Raw genomic sequence first — 21106 nt, 5'->3', positions numbered from 1 at the left:
TCACCCTCTGCTGAGTGGGGGGGGATATAATCAATGTTAAAAGCCTTTTTGCTTCAGCACAGACTGTGCATTTCCCTGACACCCCAACCCCCAGCAGACAGAGTGCGCACACACACACACACACACACACAGCTCACCAGAGGTTTAGAGGTCATACCGCAAGGACAAGAGGGCCCCAGTAAACAACAACAGGCTCTCTCTGGCTGCAGGGCGGTGATTGGGTTAATTGCTCTCAGAACTGCCTCCGTCAGAGGCCGGCCGCACAGTGATGGTGCACTTGAAACCCAAACAGCCTAATCATGTGGGATTGAGGCACTTGTCCGGGAGTGCAGCGGATGAGCAAGACGCTCTGCAATAGGATGTGTTTTCATCTCATTAGATTGTGTTCTCAGGGCTGCCAAGGCTTGAATTTGGCACGAGATCTGTACCATAATCCTCTCACATGTGAGGGAGTGGCCCTCACTGTTGGGCTCAGTTGGATATTAGTGTGAGTGCATGTGCATATTCACTGTACTGTACACCCGCACACATGCAGTAAAAACTAGAAATGTGTGTTTGTAAAGAGAAGGGATTGGTCCATTTACACAAATTGCACATTTACATTTAAGTCAAGTCACACAGATCTCTGTTCAGTTGTATTTGGCGACCCCTATGGTGATATGCGGTGCTTGCAAGAGTTTCCACTTTCTCTTTTACAGAAGAGCCCAAGCTAAAGTAGAACCCTTCCTGTTTCTCAATTACATGGAATCCATAGAATTTGATCTAATGGTTTACATATATATGTATTACAGTGATTTATTTTGCCTAGGCATTGCTACAAACAGTGATTGAGAACAGTTTGAATTAGTTAACACAGGGACACATAAATAACCCACATATAGCTGAATAACATAAGACTTGAGAGGCATTAAAAAGAGAGGTGGACTATTTGTAAGCTTTGATTGTGGTACAAAGGCAACTTCAGGCAGCCTCTTGGTACTCATCATCGCTATTTTCATTCTGGATTAACTGGTCTTACAGAGGTTTTGAAAGGAGACAGTAAGCTTCCAATAATGGCTTTAAAGATATGAAAAGTATCAAGAATTAATTCCTCATAATATCAGTAACGGTCTTTGAGACAGTTGGGAGACAAAGGGCCGCGAGCCTCGGTGTCTTCTGTTCAGCTGCTTCACGTTTAGCTCTCCCTGCAGGTTTGAATTCCCGACTAATTCATCATGCAGATGTGCTGAGCCCCTATTTGCTGTAGCACCAAGAACTGCTACAGTAAGGGAATCAAATTAATTGTTTGGGTTTCATTGTTTAAATAAAATGCTGAATCATCAAGTCTTTGAATACGCGTGCGTGCAGAGGAGAGGAGGACTCATCTTTCTGTTGCATGTTGACCCAGTAAATTCTCTTCTGACTTCCCTGTTCTTTGTTTTTTAATATATCATTGTATGAACCTCTTATTATTTTCTTCTAGTATCAACCGCTCCTTCCCCCTCTCTTCTTTTTGCTAATCTACTCCCTTATAGATATCTCTTCTGTGGCAATGGCAGGCTTTCTATAAGTTACTGTAATACTATAATGTATTTAATTTGTAATTCAACCCTGTTTTGCACTTATGCAGTGATGACTCTGAGAGACTTGTGTTGCCGTGTGAGTGTTTGTGCAGTATGTGATGTAGAAGCAGCGGACCTGTGTTGTTCTGTCATGTTCACTCTTTTCCTTTTCTCTGTTTGTTCGTCGCCTTACCCTTGTCTTTTGCTGTGATGTTGTAGAGCTTGGGACTTATGGGAAACTAAAATATTATCACTCAATGACTGAGGAAGGTAAGCCTGAAAGTTTTCACTTGATTCTTTGAGTCAGCTTCTGTCATCCCTCTTGGTTTTTCTCCATCTTTATCGTGACACTCCACCTCCAACCCCATCTGTTTGTTTGCTTGCAACATTTTTTTTTTTCAAAGTTTGAGAACCTCTCTGAGATTTCACTGACATAAGTGCAAATCATGGTAGCCATGCCATATTTGTTTTAATTATTCTCATTTTATTTTTTTTGACTTTGTTTTTTTTATTTCTCCCCAGAGAATATGTACATACATATTGTGTGTTACTGTGTGAAGTGCTTCTATGGTTATTAATTAACAAGATGTTTTGAAGGAAATTGTAGTATATGTTGCATTTATTTGATTTTGTGAGAAAGCCTTTTTTGGGTTAGCATTTAACACATTATAACGCAAGCAGAAGAGACCCCCTGAAAACACACAATAAGGTTTCCTTTTTCTTTACTTTCTTTCTTTGGCCCCATCTGCATTGCTGAGAATCATCCATGCCTCAGCACTCACTCGGAGTTCACTTGCACCAGCAGCGGGGGCACATGTAAGACGTACGTTGCTGAATTTGGCAAACTGGAGTGACTCATCCACCCAGTGGTTGTGTAACAGGCAGAGCCGACAGGGGAAATGAGCGACTGTGTAAAGCAGGGCTGGACTTGGTTGTTCTTAAAGACTCTGCAACTCTTCATCATTAAGCAAATCAAACCGTCATTTTTCTTTGTTGTTTGCCGTTAGAGATAAAACTATGACATTTTAAACCATTCCCAAAAGCTATATCAAGTGAAATAAGTCTCAGCTAGCCTTCGCTAAAGCTTAAACCTAATGTACTAAATACAAAATAACAATTTTGATGATTAATATCCTGGTAATTCAGTTCGTTTTATACTCTCAACTAATCCACATCACTCAGCAACGAAGCACAACCAAGCATGATGAGTAAAACCCCAGCTTTACCCTTGCTAAAGTTAACTAGCTTAGCATATTTTAGCATCTAGTGAAATTCATCGTATAGGGAAATTCTGTGCAACTTGCCTACCTTTTATATAACATATATACATTTATCAGTCGTAAATACAGCTTTTAGTTCATTTGAAATGTATGATATTTGTACTTTCTCTTTATTATGAAAAACTGTATACCTTCCCAACTTATCTGCTTCTCTAGTGACTTCCCTCTACCTTTTAAATGTTTCTGTATAAACAGTAGGCCCACTGAAATCACATGACAAAGAGATTTTCTTAATCGAATGATTAAGCTTTATCATTGGGCTTTATCATTTCCAAAGGAATTCTTATTCAAGAATTCCTTTGGGCTTTATCATTTCAAAGGAATTCTTGAATAAGAATTCCTTTGAAATGATAAAGCCCAACCCAACGCGTATTCCCAAGCCAAGATAATCATCTCACACCCACACACAAACACACTCTGTGCCACACATAACCCGCTGACAATAACCCTGTAAGGTGAGTGATGTCAAGGCAGAGGAATGTGTGATGCCATCTTGTGAAAATATGTGTGTGTACACCTTTGAGCGCATGTGTGTCTGAAAGCGAGACAGACGCGGGGAGGGGCTGTGTGTTACCAAACGACGAAAAGACAAAGTGAGAGAGAAATGGTGTTTGAAAAAGACGGATGATTGAGAGAAACAGGAGAAATGGCGAAATGTGGAGTGAGACAGAGGAGACATGAGGAAGGCCGGTGGTGACTTGGGGTGGTTAATGATTTCTGCCAGAAGGTCACAGACGGTGTTGACATGGTCTGGTGGAGGACTTATCGACGCGTCACTGTGTCAAGCACTGACAAATCAGTCATGCCCTCCTAAAATGAAGGAACAAATCTTTCACATTGATCGCAGTTGTAGGACATGCATGCAGAAAACTGACACGCACAGGAAGTCAGTGAAACTAAATATGGATACACAAAGTTTTATACTACAATGGAGGATCAACAATGCAGTATGAGACATAACCATTATTATTAACATTAATTTAATGTGGGAACAGAAAAACTTTGTGCATTTGATGTCATATTTCTTCTACAGTTGTTTGTGTGTGTCACAGGATTGCGTTGCATGGGCTGTTACTCTGTGATGTCAAGAGATCACGCAGCTTATGCAAGCGACAAGGTCGTGATGATATGCGTCACACAGCATCATCTCTACAGTGTAATCGAATCAATAAATGACATCAACTGTAATATATTCATCACCTCTAGTGATTTCAAAATTATTTATTTAATCCTCTGAGTTGCAGATATCTCTTTCATGCTACAGTATTTCTCTTCGCTAGAATCAGGAGGCACTCCAGTACAAGTAACACTATAAAAGAAGTATCATGATGATCCAATGTATGACTGTTGATGTGTGCTGCTGTCCCCAGCTAAACTTTTGGTTGCTTTTAGTTCCCAGGCAGCCTCTGACATCTCTTGTGAGTTGCTGATGTGTGTAAGTGAACAGGAGTGACCTCCAGAATATCTTCACAAGAGATCCCTACCCCACCTCCCCCACTGGCTCCACCTCCACCGAGGACCCAGGACATTGCAGGATCATCAGTATAGAATATGCAATGTCATATTGACTCTTAATGTTGTTTGAACTGCAGTTTTGTTTAAAGCCACCTCACTGTGTGCTTCTGAAATCTGAGCAGTCTGGGGTCAAAGGTCACAGCGGAGCAGCTCATACTGGCAGGAGGACGAGAGGCTCTGAAGACGCTGCGGCATGCAGCTCTCTGTTCTGCGTCTAACTCCCGGTGGCCACTCTGTTGCAGGTAAATTTCGAGAGAAGGCATCCATCCTTCACAAGATCGCTAAAAAGAAATGCCAAGTGGAGGACAGTGAGAAGGCCAACGGAGTGGCAAGCCGCTCTGGTAAGAAGCTTTACTATGTTCCTGGGATATTTGAGTTATAATTTGTAACATTTCTGCATCAAAATGTTGAAAAGACCTATCAGAACATTTCAAAAGTCATCAATGAACTTGCCATATAATTTCCGAGATAAAAACTGTTGGGTAAAAAGGTTGTGTTGTGGTTGTACAAATTCCGGTTTCTATGCTTAATGCAATCTCATTTTTTAATGGATTTCTTTTTTAACGTATTCTTTATAACATTTTACTATTTATTGTAAGTATATTTAATATTTATTGTTTTTCTTTAATTGGTATTTTGTTTTGCTTCTTACATTTTGGAACCATATATTATTGAATGACTTTTAATATGTTCTATTTACTCTTTCTTTCATCGAGCTTCCAGCAATTTCAAAAATACATTCCTTATATTATTCATCAGGATTGAACACTGAAACAGTTAATGAGCATCACGGCCGATGTTAAACAAGCATGGCATTATCAAGAACTGCCAAATTGATTGCAAGTGCTGTCTTCAAGCAGTGTTTGAATCAATCACAGTCACTGTCAAGTGTAATTTATGTGTTTCTCACTTCAAAGAGCATTGGACCAAAGGATAAACAGGCGTCCAGAGGAAGCCCTTTGAAGGCCACAGTGTAGTCAGAGAGGCAGAATCACAGCCGGGCATACATGCTCATCAACAGGCTAAATTATGCTAACAGTGCCGCATTAACATATTAGCATCTTAATCAAAATGCATGACTGGTATCATCACAGCATTCTTTACTTTTCAGTACTCACATATTGGTGTTTGCAGTCTAAGAAAGTATACTGTCAGGATTATTTTTATATCCCATCTTTATTTATAACATTTCAGTCACATTGTCTATCGGAGAATCCTTCTAAATGTGTCACATCCACACTTTCATCAAAGCTATTTCGACAGTTATTATAGCCTTATCATGTAATTAGATGTTTGGCTCTTTGTATTTTAATAATAGCTGATAAGTAAGCCTGGCCTATAATGGAATTGAGTCATATTATTGTTATTTTGGAAATTTGAACCTGAGCTCCTTTAATAATTCTATAGTAAACTTTTTTGCCAAAACACAGACATTCTCACCCTTAAAGTCCAATCATCTCCATTGAAACCCACAATTTTTAAATCCCAAAACACCCAAAAATATCCCCCATAGCAATTAGATTTTTTTCAGGATTATGTGAGCAAACTGGCTTTTATATAAAAATATAAAGTGAATGATTATTTGGAAGTAACGATCAGGGCTAAGGTTAAAACTGTTTTAGCTATTGGTTTTGTACTATGGACATCATATCTGGTGTTGTCTCACACCTCTTTTTCCTCTACACACTCCTCACTTCCACAATTACCTCTCTTATATCCCACAGATAAAAACCTCCCCAACAGCTCCAGTGTGGAAGTGGAAGTGACACCACCCATGAACGGCACAGCTGGTCAAGAAGGTCAAGAAACGGTAAGAAATGACATGAAAAAAAACAATATTATCTCCCTAAAATATCTCCTATCAAACTAACCGGCTCAGGATATGAGAAGGCAGCAAAAGTAAGAGGCGCAGATCAAAGTTAGAGGGATATTTATGGATGTTTTATGCCCCTCGTCCATTCCACCTTGAGTGAGATGGATGCATTGACTACGGCACAGGTCACTACTGCTGATAATTTCCCAGCATGCACTGGCAACAAGATCCTCCATCTTCAGCCAGACCTGCCAAACACTCGCCTCCTTCCACTGAGTTCTGTAATCATACTCCTCACTCACCTGCTGCTCTCCGCCGCTGGGTGCACACACACACACGCACAGAGTGGCACCTGCAGGAGTGGGGCTGGCGTGAGCGATGATGGTGGGACTCAGCGACCCACTGGGCCAGCAGACGGTCCCGGGGCGAAAGGGAAGCGATTCAAAGTGGCAGACTGAGAGGAGAGCGGGTGGAGGATGCACACCCTTTCATTGACTAACACAGACTGAAACCTGCTGCCATTCACTGGGCCAAAAGTTGGATTTTCAACAAGAAATATGTATTTTCTGAAAAATTCTACAAGCTGCAAACTTTTGATTTGCTGTTTACTGCCATTGTTACATGTCCCCCTCAGAAATGTCTGCCATTTGTCTGAAGTAAACCTCTGAGTGCTGAGGGAGCGAGTGAACAAAGGTGGTCGGTCCGGAAGTGTATACAACCCACAATGCGTTGTAGTTGCAGAGCATGCAAACCGTTATATAGAGAGGTAACCAATGAATGCATTTGATGGCAATAGCTGGGCAAATAAATATTATCAAGCGTTGACTTTGATGCATTAAAAAATGAGCCGTTTTTTTAAGTTAAATGTTTCCGTTTAGGTGGATTTTAATCCTGCACAATCCCCCTTTGAATCAAAGCCCAGTCTTTGAAACATTTTGCCTTACAGCATACAGATAAAAAATGTATACTGTAGCACTTTGTATTTATAGATGACTGAATGCTCCCCCTGAGTACTACTGTATGTCTGCTGCTGAGAGAGCATATAGGAAGCTCTCAGAATAGACTGCAGAAGAAAATGCTGAAGAGGAGCCCTGCGTCGCAACATGACCGCTTGTGTATCGATCTACTGCAGCAAGCCCACATTGATCTCCCACTCTTTCCATAATAATAGTCTTTACAGATAAAACTGTCATCACTGTGTTGAAGCTGAAAATATTTGTGCCTATAATAAGGAAAATGATAGACTTTATTCTTTTGGTAAAGGCAGAAAAGCTGATGACTATTTCAGGTGGTGATTCAGTGAATTTGGAAGATCTCATTGGCACAATTCCCATGTTTCTATATTTAGAGGCGTGTCCCACAGTGCACCTGGGTGTGTGTGTGTGTGTGTGTGTGTGTGTGTGTGTGTGTGTGTGTGTGTGTGTGTGTGTGTGTGTGTGTGTGTGTGTGTGTGTGTGTGTGTGTGTGGTGTGTGTGTGTGTGTCAGTCAGGAAGTAGCTGGAGGCCTCTCACACCTTCACATGCCGCCTGAGGCCCATCGTGCTAATTGTTCAATTCCTCATGGATGCCTTGGCAACCAAGATTGGGGAATAAGGTCAAACTAAAAGCAGCAGCTGACTTTAAAACCTTCCAGAGCTGTGCTGACAGAAACGTACTGCAATATTTCCCAAATCAAAGGGGTCTTTTTCTAAATTTAACAAATATATTCATCTCATATTCAGGCTAGGAATCGCAGCAAACTGTCTTTCTGTAAAACATATAAGACAGGATTTTCTTCTTTCAAAACACATTTTGAATAATGTATGAGAGTGTAAAGCTCCCGTAATCGGGTCTTTAAATAACACACTGAGAAGATCACAACCAACAGGAATTTGTGACTCATCCAAGCTCCTCTCTGAACCGAACCGATTTGAGTAAAAACACACTGTGTATCATGTAGGCATTATGTATTTCAGGAGGAAGGAACATCATGAATATTGGTTCCCTTTGCAAAATAAAATGAGATTTTATATTAATATGGAGGAAATTATATATCCAAATAGCAGATGCTGTTATTCACACTGCAGCAGCTGTAACAGAAGTACATCAGAGTCCAAAAAGATGAATCATCGGTGTGAAAAATGTCACATTTTACCATTCAAACTAAATTAAAAGAAAGGAGTGTAGCTTCTGTTTGCCCCTGTGCTCTGTGATTACTATACACATATTCAGAAAGTATTGAAAGTATAAGGAAAGACAATTAGTCAACTAAATGCAGTTAATGCATGTCAATTATTTTCTAGATTCGCCCATTATTTGTTGGTTTATAAAATGTAATAATTTATGGGACAGTCCATCGCTGTTTTCTTCAAAATCCAAGGTGAGGAATTTAAATAACCACAGATATTCAATGTATTAGAATATAAACAGAGAGAAGCAGGAAATCTCTATTTCCAGAGGCTGAAAACAGCATTTTGTGATATGTTTGCATGAAAAAAATGACTCTTAACTTAATTACTTAATTAGATAGCTTTTATTAACAAATTAATAAACATGACTTTAATCAAAAACTGATGTTGTGATGTGTTCATATATTCACACTTTTTGGTGTCTCTTTCAACTCTTGTAGCTTTCTTTCTTCATGCCAGGTGCCAGCGCGCACGCATCCCTCCAGGAAAAAGAAAAATAGCAAATGTCACGCCTCCCTCGCAGCTCTGGTAAAAGTCAGTGCCTTTAAGCTCGGAGTTGGCAGTGTTGCCAACTGAGGCACCGCGGGGCAGGAAGGCCCCCGAGGAGCTGGCATTTGGGAACCAACTCAGAGAGGGAGCAGCAGCACCTCTATGGGGTTCTTCAGCAGGGAGAGCATAAATAGACAGATGACAGACTCACAGTGTGCAGCGGCGCCCTGAAACGGTCACCTGCATGCTGTCAACATATCCATCAAAGAGCTGCGGGCAAAGAGCAAAATACTGCATCACTTCCTGCTCGATCACATGACCAAGTTCTTGTTACTATTTTAACACTGCAGTCAAACCTGTAAAACCTCTTCGATCTCTACGTGTATGATAGGCAAAGGATTTATTTCAGAATTGATCTTTCTGAAGCCTCACGCTTTTGGTTTTAGGCCTTTTAACATATAACAATGCAGCCATCTGGATATGGAGAGGTGGAAATCAGAATTACAGCATAAGTGATGCAAGCTCTGCCTTTTGTTTGGCGGCTCTGATTACCAAGGTTACCGTGAAATACTCAGCAGCAGTGGCTGTCACAGCAGGATAGGCTCTGTGTGATTCATGATTCGTTCAGTAACCATCTTTAAAGATTTCTGCCTCCCTCCCTGCTCTGATAATGTGATTGAAGCTTGAAAATTATTGTTTACTGAGCGACATCTGTCATCAGCATTGTTCTGTGTGGCGTGCACCCCGTGTTTTGAATGTATTATATTACACCTCGGCCGACGTCACTCTCAAAAGGGCAAGAGATACATTTTAGTCATCGGTGGATTTACATGTGTGGACCTGTTCTCCTCAGGTCCCCATGGTTCCTTAGCATCCTGTATAATTGGATACAAAGGGACCCAAGTCATGTTCCCGCTCTCAGAAGGCTTTGTTGTTGTACCTTTTTAAAGTACCAGATTGTACAGTTGACAGTGATTTCGCTGCTGTGGACAAAACAGATAACGCTCTAAATGAAAAGGAGGTTTAGTGTCTTTCTTGCCCGTGCACCAGAATCTGTCATCTCTGGATCGTGACGGTTTCTGTGAAGCTGATTTGCAGAGAGCTGACAGTCTTTGGCTCACTTGGCATTCCAGTGGCAGGTCCAATCAGCCCCCGAGGGTGTGCCGCTGCAGCCAGCCTCAGCAGTGATGGCTCTGGCTCACTGCAATCTCCCCAATCACTCTCCTCACACTCCTCTGTCTTAAGGTCACTGCTGAGTAAAAAAGCACATGCACTTCCAGGTCCTGTCTTCCATTTCTGCAGGCCTCCTGAATGCTTGTCTTGCTCTACCCACCCTTCCAGATAGTTGCTATGGAGAGGTGTGTCCCAAAGAGACATGTCACGCCAAAGGAGGGACTTTTTGCGACATCCCTATTGGAACATGCAAAAAGCCTGACTCAGCCCAATGTGCTGTTGGCCTCGTACAGTATTTACATGACATGAACTCAAGTATGGTAAAATAAATTGATTACTCTGTATGATATGTCGTCTCCACGCTATCATTGAATAGCAAGAACGAGAGTTAGAATGGGTACTAACCAAAGCTTGAAGGCTTGGTTCCTGTAGCCACTGCTGCCTTAAATAACAGGCCAACTGTTTTTGTCTGTGTTATTGTGTTGTTGCGACAGTGATATGAAAATGAATTTTCCCCCTGGGGACAACAAATCTAATCTAAGGCTAAAACTGAGTTATTTAACAATGTTGACGTCAATAATCTTCAGATAGATATTTAGATTTCCTAAAATGTCACTTATCTGCTCCTTTAGTTTTTTTTAAACAAGTTTTTGGATCCATTCTTAAGTCAGTCCTTCAGAACCAGCATTGTCCAGGTTGTCTTTTTGTACATAAAATATAAAATCATTTTTCTGCTTTTATTGGCGGTCACTCCTAACACTCTTAAGATCCTAAACAACTTCTCTTTTCCTCAGACAGTCTATGGAATCATGTGTTGAGCAGTGCAAACGTTTACTGTACTTTTAAGTTATTTTATTTTTGGGTTATTTTCTTGTTTTGAACTTGCATTATTTTAATTCCTTCAGATATACAAAGTTGTGTCCTTTTGAAAGCATATATCATGTAAGCTTAATGTTAGGTAGGTTCCCTTTTATAGCCCTGTAGGGTTTCTCTATTCCAAATGTGTATTTCCTTATGCATGTTTCTTCTCTAGTTTCTTCTCTAGTTTAATATATATATATATATATGTACAACAAAGACTATAGTCTTACGAGCCGTTTCGCTGATAACAAAATGTTGTGTGCCCAAAAATCAGCGTTCACTTTTTTTCACAAATTTACATAACTTCACTTATGTAACAACCATCATTATTTTAATCTTAACCATGATCTTTATGTAAACCCAGCAAGAACCTTTGTTGCGTGTTTCTTAACAACTTTACAACCTGTTTAAATCTGTAATCCGGAGACCGGGCTATTACCAATCCTGATAAATGTTTTATAACCTTTCCTCTGTTGTTTGTGTTCTGCTCTCAGGCTGAGGATGAGGAGGAGGATGATCAGCCTCTGAGCCTGTCCTGGCCCGAGTCCAAACATAAGCGCCTCACGTACCTCCTCATCATTCCCATCGTCCTCCCCCTGTGGCTAACGCTGCCCGACGTCAGGAAGCCGGTGTGTGAGACAGACTCTCCTAAACAATACATAAAAAACAGGAATAATCAGCGTCAGACGTACAAGTGTTACATTCTTATTTGTGTTTGCTGCTTCTTTTCTTTCAGACTGCCAAAAAGTTCTTTCCCGTCACCTTCATTGGTGCTATCTGCTGGATTGCAGGCTTCTCCTATTTAATGGTGTGGTGGGCTCACCAGGTACGTAATTCCAAAACACAGACTCACGCCCGCTGTACATGACATTGTTAAAACGAATTGGGTGTAGCGTGATCACGACAGCGGTCCCAGAACATTGTAAAATCCTAACATAAGCATAATCCTCTTCAAAAAAACAAAAGGAAGATGCAGTCGTTTTGTCTCTCCATCCTTGACATTTCAAACAAAACCATATTCTCTAATCCTCCCACTCATAAATAATTACAGTTTATTAAAAACAGAGAGATTGTCAGAGCTGGAGTTTTTTTCTATCACCTCGATCAGCTCCCATGCATCACAAGGAAATTAAAAATAGCTAGAACAAAAGATTAGGTTTTGTTCACCCCAAAGCTTAGTTTCTTTTTTTTTTGTTTGCAGGTTGGAGAGACCATCGGGATTACGGAGGAGATTATGGGCCTGACTATATTAGCAGCTGGAACGTCCATCCCTGACCTCATCACCAGTGTTATCGTGGCACGCAAGGGGCTGGGGGATATGGCTGTCTCCAGCTCTGTCGGCTCCAATATCTTCGACATTACAGTGGGGTACGCCTCCTGAGCAGTCTCACAGGGTCTCACTGGTTTTAAAGCAGTGTTATGTGCCAGAATGTTATGCCCATGAGCCCTGGGGCCTCTAACATGTACATGATAAAATGTTTGTTATTTCTCTCGGTAGGATTGTCAGTCTTTACCTTTTCTTTATAAGGATTAAGTTGGGGAAGTGAAAGCAAATGGCGATTACCCATGTTATCAGGCTGTATTGTGCTTTGATTATATTTCCAACAGTATATAAGTGTGCTATAACAATGGTGTGAATGGCGGTTACATGCAAAACCCTTTAATACACAACTGTAGGTCCTATTTTTACTGCAGCAAGGTGAGAAATCAAACTATGTGCTGCGGTTGCTCTTTAATTTGCTTTTGTCTGAATTACTGATTTATTGTTGTCAAATTTGGATCATATTTTCTATGTGTGAGCATTCTCAAAACAAAAGAAAAACAAACCTAGTTCCAAAAAATGCAAGTTGCCTTTCAGAAGCATCTTAGTAAATATTGAGTGTAACAAGTGTGTTTGTGTATTCGCAGACTGCCGTTCCCCTGGCTCTTGTGGTCCTTTATCAACGGCATGTCTCCGGTGAAAGTCAGCTCCAACGGCCTCTTCTGTGCCATTGTGCTCCTCTTCATCATGCTCCTCTTCGTCATCATCTCCATCGCCGCCTGCAAGTGGCGCATGAGCAAGCTGCTGGGCTTCATCATGTTCATGCTGTACTTCGTCTTCCTGGTGCTCAGCGTCATGCTGGAGGACAAGGTCCTCACATGTCCCGTGTCCATCTGAGGAACCGCTTCCTGTCCCCTCGTCACCGCCACAACCACCACCGACACCACCACCCTCCATGTCTGCCATCGCTCCCCCCCTGACCCGTGTGATACTTTACTCCAGGAATAAAAGAAGAAAAAGGAGGACAGGACAAGAATATAACATAAAAATATATTGAAAAGAGCAGGTGGTGGTGGGGGCGGGGTTGAAAACGGCACAAGACTTTGACTTGGCTGGTTTAGCAGAACCAAACATGAGTGGATTTTTATTTTGTATTATTATTTAAATGGCAGGTGGGGGGGTTATGGGTCTATCAGCCAAATATAGAAGCATTATGCATGCCATTAGTGTCACTAGACGAGCTGAAATCAAGGCCACGCCTGGTATGTTGAGGAGAATGACCTCCTGTGAACTTTGGGGGGGCGGGTGCTGTATTAAACTCGTAATAATAATCGCAGTGGCTGAGCTGACATTGTGAGCACATTTGACCACACAACAGACGCTGATGCCAGGAGTGAATAGGAGTTTGAGGAGACGGCAACCTGTGAGGTCAAACGTGGCGTGGAGCGGAAAGACTCAACAAGGAGGAAACTCTCTCACTGGGCAGACAGACTTTCTTATTTCTTTCTGCATTTTCATCATGCTCTCAGTCTGCGTTGAAGCTTCCCCTCTCCCCTGCCGGACGTCATTCTTCACCACTGAATGTCTCTTCAGAGGATTCTTCTTTTTTAAAGTTTTGGATTCATTTTCATGAAATATATAGAAGTAGCACTAGATGTACTGTAGCAGTATTAGGTAAAGTAGAGCCATCTCGACAATCTGCTCCTCTCTTTGTTCTTTTGCCACTGAACACACGTTCTGATTGTGCAGAACTTTTCATGCTTCACACGCACCAACTTACAAAAAAAAAAAAATCAATTGAAGTTTAGCCTCCCAAAATATATGCTAGCCTTCAATATCTTTCACTGGTTGAAAAAAAAAAGGCATGAGTAATTTAGGCTCATTAAAGGTCCGTAACGAAGTCAATGTCAAAATAATACATTTGAAAAAAAAGTGAACAGTGTTTAAGCGTCATGGTTGATTTAGATTAGTCAATGTGTAGTGCTTTGTTCACGGTAGAACTGGGCTCAACTCACCGGCTATTCACGCTCCTGCGCTCGTAGTTAAAGGAGTCAACTGCATGTTAAAATAGACACTTGGAGGTGAATTATACCAATCAACATTTAAGAAGATGTATACCAAAATGTATACTTTCTCCAACATGTTCATAACTTCTTAATGCAATCCAGTGCTCAGTCTCTATGTAGAAAATGTCAACATGTATGGTCAATGATATCTATCAAACTTGTGCAATTTCTTTTCTAATCCAAGGTGCTTTTGTGTGCATGTGTGCAACCTGCATTTAAAGTCATCACACAATGACCATTCCTTATATTTATCTATGACTAGAGGTATACTACCAGTATTTTGCGACTAATTGCAAAGAAAAAGAAATACACCAAACTGTGTTTTATACTGGAAATAGAAATCATAATCACTCCTTAAGCTACATAGAGTGTGGAAATCACAAATTTAACAGCAATATACTGTGTGTGTGTGTGTGTGTGTGTGTGTGTGTGTGTGTGTGTGTGTGTGTGTGTGTGTGTGTGTGTGTGTGTGTGTGTGTGTGTGTGTGTGTGTGTGTGTGTGTGTGTGTGTGTGTGTGTGTGTGTGTGTGTGTGGTCGTTGAGAATCACCCTCCCCTCCCTTAGTGTCTGTCCTTCCTGTCTGACGTGGGCGACATTTCTCCTACAGCTGACCCCTTCCCTTAGAGCTGGTCAGAAACACCCTCTTTACCTCAACACAGCCTCTGTACAGCAGCGTAGTGACTGTAACATAATAGTAAATAGATTCTCTGAATGTGTGAGGGGAAATGCATGCGAGGAATTTGGGCTGGTTACCCACTGACTGTACAGCTGAGCTTAGACCAACGATATAATGTTCACTTTTATGCATCCATTCTGAAAGAAACACCAAGAACTTGGTTTTACTTTGTAAATATACACAGAACCACACATGTATTTTATTTATTTTCTTCTTTTTTTTGACATAGTGGGTGGAGAAGGACAATGAGAAGGCCCTTAGTATTATTGAGAAAAATCTCATTAGCATACTTTACACTGTAAACTGTTCAGGTTCTGGTGGGAAAACAACATCTACACAACAGGAGGTCTTAGTGAAGTTGTTCTGACATTTGGCAAAGATTGCAAATGGAAAAAGAAAACTACGATCTCTGCAAACTCATATGTTAAACTGTATGGTGTGCATGCTCTCGTATCTCCTTATGCGTTAACACAACCCAGACTCTAACAAACAAAAAGGCCTCTGTGACGATTAATGAAATTCTCCTTTATATGTTAATGACGTTAAAACGATAATGTGTTCATAGCTCAACCTCAAAGAGTTCAATTTTAGGGGGAAATGTACTTATTTTGCTTTCTTGCAGAGTGCTAAATGAGTATCTGGATGCCTTTTTCATGTCAGTGCTGTTAATGCAATCTAGAACCATTGCCAAAGTTAAGAAAATCCACCTACAAAGCACATCTCAAGCTTAAAAAAACAAATCATAAGAACAGGATGTTTTGGTTTTACATTTGGTCAAGCACAGGTCAAGTTATTTCCCTGTGTTTCAAGTGTTTGTGCTAAGCTAAGCCAACCATCAATCTTCTGTGCAATATAGCTAATTCCCTAAAGTGTATTTCTTGAATAGGTCCTCAGATAATTTGCCACCACTAAACTCACATATGCATACTCTACTTGTGCACTTTTATTGAGAAAACTTAATTTTTTCCCCCAAGTTTTTATTTGAGAGCATGAATGGTGAAAGGAAACACAAAAGCAAAGACTGACGGTGGTTTAGCATGTGAGATTGGCATTGATTGTGGTTTACGAGCAACGCTGAACCACTAACAAACATTCTTGCACTGTAAATGTTTTATTTTCTTGGTGTTAATGTAAGATTTATTTAAGGTGTACATATATACAGATACAAATTAACCATATAATCTATATGTGTAAAAGAAATATGTCTCTTTATGTAAAAACACAAAGTATATAATAAAACAAATAAAGATGAAATTCAAATATGCAACAATGTGTTGCTGGTTTTGTTTACTGTAAGTAGCACTGAAAATGTTGCTCTGTGGCCACTTTCAGGGTGGGCAAAAAGCATTTGTTCCCGATAGAACACCATGGTAAAAACAAATATCTGTAAAATGATTCACATGCAGGACACGTCATACTGCAAACAGGGGCAATAATGACTCGTAGTATTCATTTTTGACCCATGCAAGCAGATAGGACTGAATGGTTCATTTTCATATTCCGGTATTTTAAATATAAATATCTGCCCACACTAGAGGATACAAATACAGCTATTTCATCCTGTAATGCATCGTGTTTTAAAAAAAGAACCTGCCTCTATTAAGCCCACAACAATTAGAAAAGTGTAAAACTAAATGAACTACCCTTGCTTCCTGCAGATATCAAATAAATACACTTGATTGCTTATTGAAACCTGCAAGCTTCTCCAACGACTTTGTAAGCTTTCCCCAAACTCAGCTGCATGGAACATTTTAGTTTTATTTTTAAACAGAGGACAAAAAGCACAGTGTTGTTCATTTCCTGTGTATCATACCTGCGTATGTCAAGACTGGTTGTGGGAAATGGTGCCCTCCTGTGATCAAACCCAGACATTTCACTGTAATTTGTGACGCAATCACTTTAATACACCCACAGAAACTGTCCTCCAGCAGTTTTTAATGCTTCGACTGAAGTAAATCACATACACTTGCCTTAGAATTGAGTCACATAGTTTCCAAGAATTCCAAGAGCAAAATATTATATTTATCAGGAAACATGAGGCAACATGAGTCAGCGTATGTCTCTTTGTTCACCATAAAGTTCCCCCTGGTGCACTTCAAAGGTCAAGCTGTTTCTCAATGGTCATGCAGTGTTGCGGTAAGGTCTACAGTATGATGTATAATTAAAAAAGTGGAACACTTGTAAGAAAGTCAACCCCATGTTCATGCCCCACGTATGATTGAGAAAAAGACGCCTTTTCCACCAACATGGAGGCTTGCATGGCACGAGTAAAAGCACTTCTGGTCCTTACGCCATTGGGATAACATCATCAGGACACATTACCTGGTTAAATATGAGTTAGTCTGAAAAGAGGGCCAATTAGTTGACATTCAAAGACAAAAACCTATCATTAGGATGACACTAGATTATGGGGTCAGATCAGCCTCATAATACACAAATGCACACGAAGATTCACACTTGTATTTCAGGATCCACACAAATGTTTTTCAATGCACACACAAAAGTGTTACATTTCATATAGCCTACATGTAAATAAAATCCAAATACAGAAAAAAGTTTTACATATGCATTTTTGATCCACACACATTTGTTTTCCGTTTAAAAATGCTGAACCTGCATACACAAACCGCTTTCTGTGCATTCGTGTGTGGGTTTTTTGAGAATCCCCTGACAGTCACCCGATTTGTACTTGTAATGTTTTCTACCTATAGCCAATCAGATGTCTCCTCCATTCTAAGCCAATCACATGAGCGCGCCCCCACGAGGGTAAGATTTCTTGCGTTCATGATGTAGCGCTTCATACGCATTTTGCGCTGTCCGGAGCTCACAGGTCAACTTCAACATGGCGTCTAGCAAAAGTGTAAGTGATAAGTGTCTCTGCGTGAATGATTCAATATGTTTTAGGTATGAATTCTTGTGAAGTTAGTGATGTGTTACTGTTAGCATGGAAGTAATATAGGTGGCAAGTTAGCTATATGATGCTAATATATAATACCCTTGTTGGGGCGCGCTCATGTGATTGGCTTAGAATGGAGGAGACATCTGAATGGTTATAGATAGAAAACATTACAAGTACGAATCGAGTGACTGTCAGGGGAGTTTCATAACAAAACAAATGAGTGTGGATCAAAAATACATATGTAAAAAATGTTCTGTATTTGGATTTTATTAACATGTATATAAAACGGAACACTTTTGTGTGTGTATTGAAAAGCATTTGTGTGGATCCTGAAATACAAGTGTGAATGCTTTTGCGGATCATGAAATAATTCTGTGTGCATTTGTGTATTATGAGACTGATCCGACCCCATACAAGATGGGGTTTACATATCTAAACTTGATAAGACATGCATGACATTCCTCAAAGGGTTAACCAAACCGTGATGGTGGTAAGTAAAACATGTTTTTTCTAGCAGGAATTCCCAGGGAGACACAACCATTCCCTGGCGTTTCCTGCTACCTCGAAACCACGATCGAAATTTCTTCAAATGTTTTTTTCCTCAGAAGTGTTCACGCTGACGGTAATCCCCCTTACTGCTTCCCTGTACCTTTCTCTGGAAACGTGTTAAGCACCATCACCTGGAAAAAAAATTGTTTTTGCCTCTGTGATGATTCAAGCGAATACTCACTGAGGTCATTATCACTGTTCCAAACACTAGACCAACTTCCAGTTTAATAACGTCCCCAGAGAGCAGCCGTTTGGAACACTGTTGCTGATGCATTTGTTTCAAGATCATGGATACCATCCTCTCTTTTCTGGACATTGGACGTGAGTTATGTGAACAATATCTTTTCCTTGTGAGTGAATAAATACTCTTAGAGAGACAGTGTACAATATATAGAGTATATAGTGGTAAGGTTTACTTTGACCATGATCAAACTTTTGTTCAGCCAAATAACTTTTTGATTCACTTCAAAGATGAGATAAGAGCATTTCAATAAGCAGACATAAATATTAAAATGTGTTTAATTACTTTTTAACAGTTTTATTTTTCACTATTTAATCATTTATACTATACTTTTATTCAGAATATAATTTTAAAAAAATAAGTGTGTCCCCCAGCAAGTTGTAATCTACTGATGTACTTATCAATTCATTTTTTTAAAAATTCAAATATCGTCCACAGTTTGTCTCAAATGCATTTTACTCTGGATTTATGGTGTTTAAAATTGCTTGGGGGCTTCTAAATCTGGCAGAGCTGGTGTTATGGTTGCTTTGGCCAGGACGATTATATTATTACCAAAATCCTAGTTTAAGAAAACACAGTTTGGCCAGGGGCAACACTGTGTACCCATATAATATATTACTAAAGATGTTACCAACGTTAAATCATTTCTCAATGCAGGAGTAATCATGCAGTCTGACTCATTAAGCTGACTTCAAAAAACAAGATGTTTATTTTAATGTTTGAGTCAATGGCAGTGCTGGCTCAGAGTGTGGGGACTTTCCTTCTTCCAGCTCTCATTTTATGACAGACCAGCTCACTTTCTAAGACATTTGCTAGCAGATAATGAACTCCACATGCTTCTGAGGGCAAGGTTAGTAGCACAGAGGTGCAGTCGGCTCACTATGGTCCAGACTTTGTTCTGTGACTTCATCCGTTCGCTGTCACAGGGTGTGCTTGCGTTTGACTCAGCAGAAAACGTCTCAGAGGAGGCTGCAGGCCAAATCCTGCACACTCACTTCATCCTGTTACAAGCTGTGGCAGACTGAGAGTGAACTTTCAGAATATCTCAGACACAGAAGGCGAGTCATCACCAAAAGTTCCCTGTTCAGCTGTTTTTATGTGGAGAGTAACTGTCGTGACTCTCTCCCCAGTGGCCTTATGGTGAGTCAGGAGAGGGTCAGTGTTGATCTGAAGTTTAACGGCTGCACATGTGGCTCTGTGATTCAGCTGGAGAATCATCTGAGACAGGTTTTTTTTTTAGAACAATAGACAATAATAGCCTCATGCATAGAAATGTCCATAAGAAGAAAGTCAATTCAGACTGTCCTTTTTGCTGTTTTGTGTCTCTTTGCGTGTTTTCATTTGTTTCAGTACTTGTGAGTGTTTTTGTGTCTCCTTGTGATCATTTTCCCTTTGTAGTATCTTAAAGTCGCTTCCTTGTTTGTGCATGTCTCTTTAAATGTGTAGGTGAAAAACAGAGGCCCCTGACCACATTATATTTGTTGATCCTTCAACTTGACATCAATTGACTGTGTATTTTTTATTTCAAAGGCCCCATCTCTGAAGGGCAAACCAGCTTAGGTTAAACCGCTATGTTGCATTGGTCCATGATGTAAACCTGGCCCTTTTAGATAAAATATAACAAATAAATGTCTTAATGCTAATAGGGATAAAAGGCTTTCCAATTCAATTTTAATCAGCACAAATATTACTGAATGGTTCACATGCTAATTTAATTCAAATCATTCTAACCAGGCACACCTTAAAATTTGCTCGGCAGCCGACTCACGAGAGTCACTACATCACCTGTTTCAATAAATGCCAAATAAAATCTCTTCACATAGATTATAACTAACATTATCTATTAACAACGCAGTAACCATGATAAACAAAAGCACACTGTTGTAATAGAAACGTGGCCTTGTCAGGTCCTGTACAGTAAGTTTTACTTTAAGGTGTTTGCTCTGTGGGAGTGACAGGTGTGGCCGCATCGACACCTTTAGGAAGTGACTCATCCATGCCAAAGGTGCAAAAGTCAACTTTAGGATTGTCAAAATGTTTAAAATCAAAGAATTAGGTCTTCTTCATCACCTTAGTGATAATGTGTGAACTTGATATTTACAATGTGATATATCGAGCTCAAAGTGACTGTTAACAACTCTTTCCCATAAAATGTCCTCGTTTCTTCAAAAAAGGAAAGGTCCAGAGCGGTGGGAAGTTGAAACAAGCGTTAAGAAGGGGCTCTTTGGTTTTGGAAATAGTGATGAAAAGAGCTCTCTAATTCTCTGTTCTAGTTTGTGAGCTCTAATGTTATCTTGTTTATATGCTTTTGAATGACTGTATTTCTATTTCTAACGTCTGTTTGCATGCAGATGTGATGATTAACGGCCAGAATTAGTTTTTTCTCACAAAAAAATATGTTTTCTGTGTCACCACATTCAGGCAAGTCTAGACAGATTTTGAATCATTCTGTGTGATTCATTAATGAACCAGATTCTACTGGTTTTATTTTATTTTGTGTGTGGATCAGCAACTCTGGGAAACTGGGAATGGTAAGTTACCATTTTGAATTTCATGGACAGAAACAGTGTTTTA

General features: G+C 40.1%; 1 protein-coding gene across 7 annotated transcripts in view; it reads left to right on the top strand.

Moving 5' to 3' along the window:
- Positions 1 to 13969, top strand: part of LOC134876277 (sodium/potassium/calcium exchanger 2-like) — a 38429-nt gene extending 24460 nt beyond the window's left edge. For 4 of the 7 annotated variants that reach the window (XM_063901267.1, XM_063901266.1, XM_063901265.1 and 1 more), the window contains 6 exons: positions 4579 to 4677; positions 6061 to 6146; positions 11335 to 11469; positions 11577 to 11666; positions 12042 to 12208; positions 12749 to 13969. In XM_063901267.1, the coding sequence (XP_063757337.1) occupies positions 4579 to 4677; positions 6061 to 6146; positions 11335 to 11469; positions 11577 to 11666; positions 12042 to 12208; positions 12749 to 12998 (827 nt within the window). In that variant the 3' untranslated portion in view covers positions 12999 to 13969. Of the gene's footprint in view, positions 1 to 1760; positions 1812 to 4578; positions 4678 to 6060; positions 6147 to 11334; positions 11470 to 11576; positions 11667 to 12041; positions 12209 to 12748 lie in introns of all 7 variants that reach the window. The other 3 variants (XM_063901262.1, XM_063901263.1, XM_063901261.1) reach the window with 1 other exon arrangement.
- Positions 13970 to 21106: the final 7137 nt, after the last annotated feature.

Source organism: Eleginops maclovinus, chromosome 14, assembly GCF_036324505.1.
Source record: "Eleginops maclovinus isolate JMC-PN-2008 ecotype Puerto Natales chromosome 14, JC_Emac_rtc_rv5, whole genome shotgun sequence".
NCBI lineage: Eukaryota > Metazoa > Chordata > Actinopteri > Perciformes > Eleginopidae > Eleginops > Eleginops maclovinus.
The sequence above is the reverse complement of the archived record's forward strand: the minus strand, read 5'-3'. Positions and strand labels throughout refer to the sequence as shown.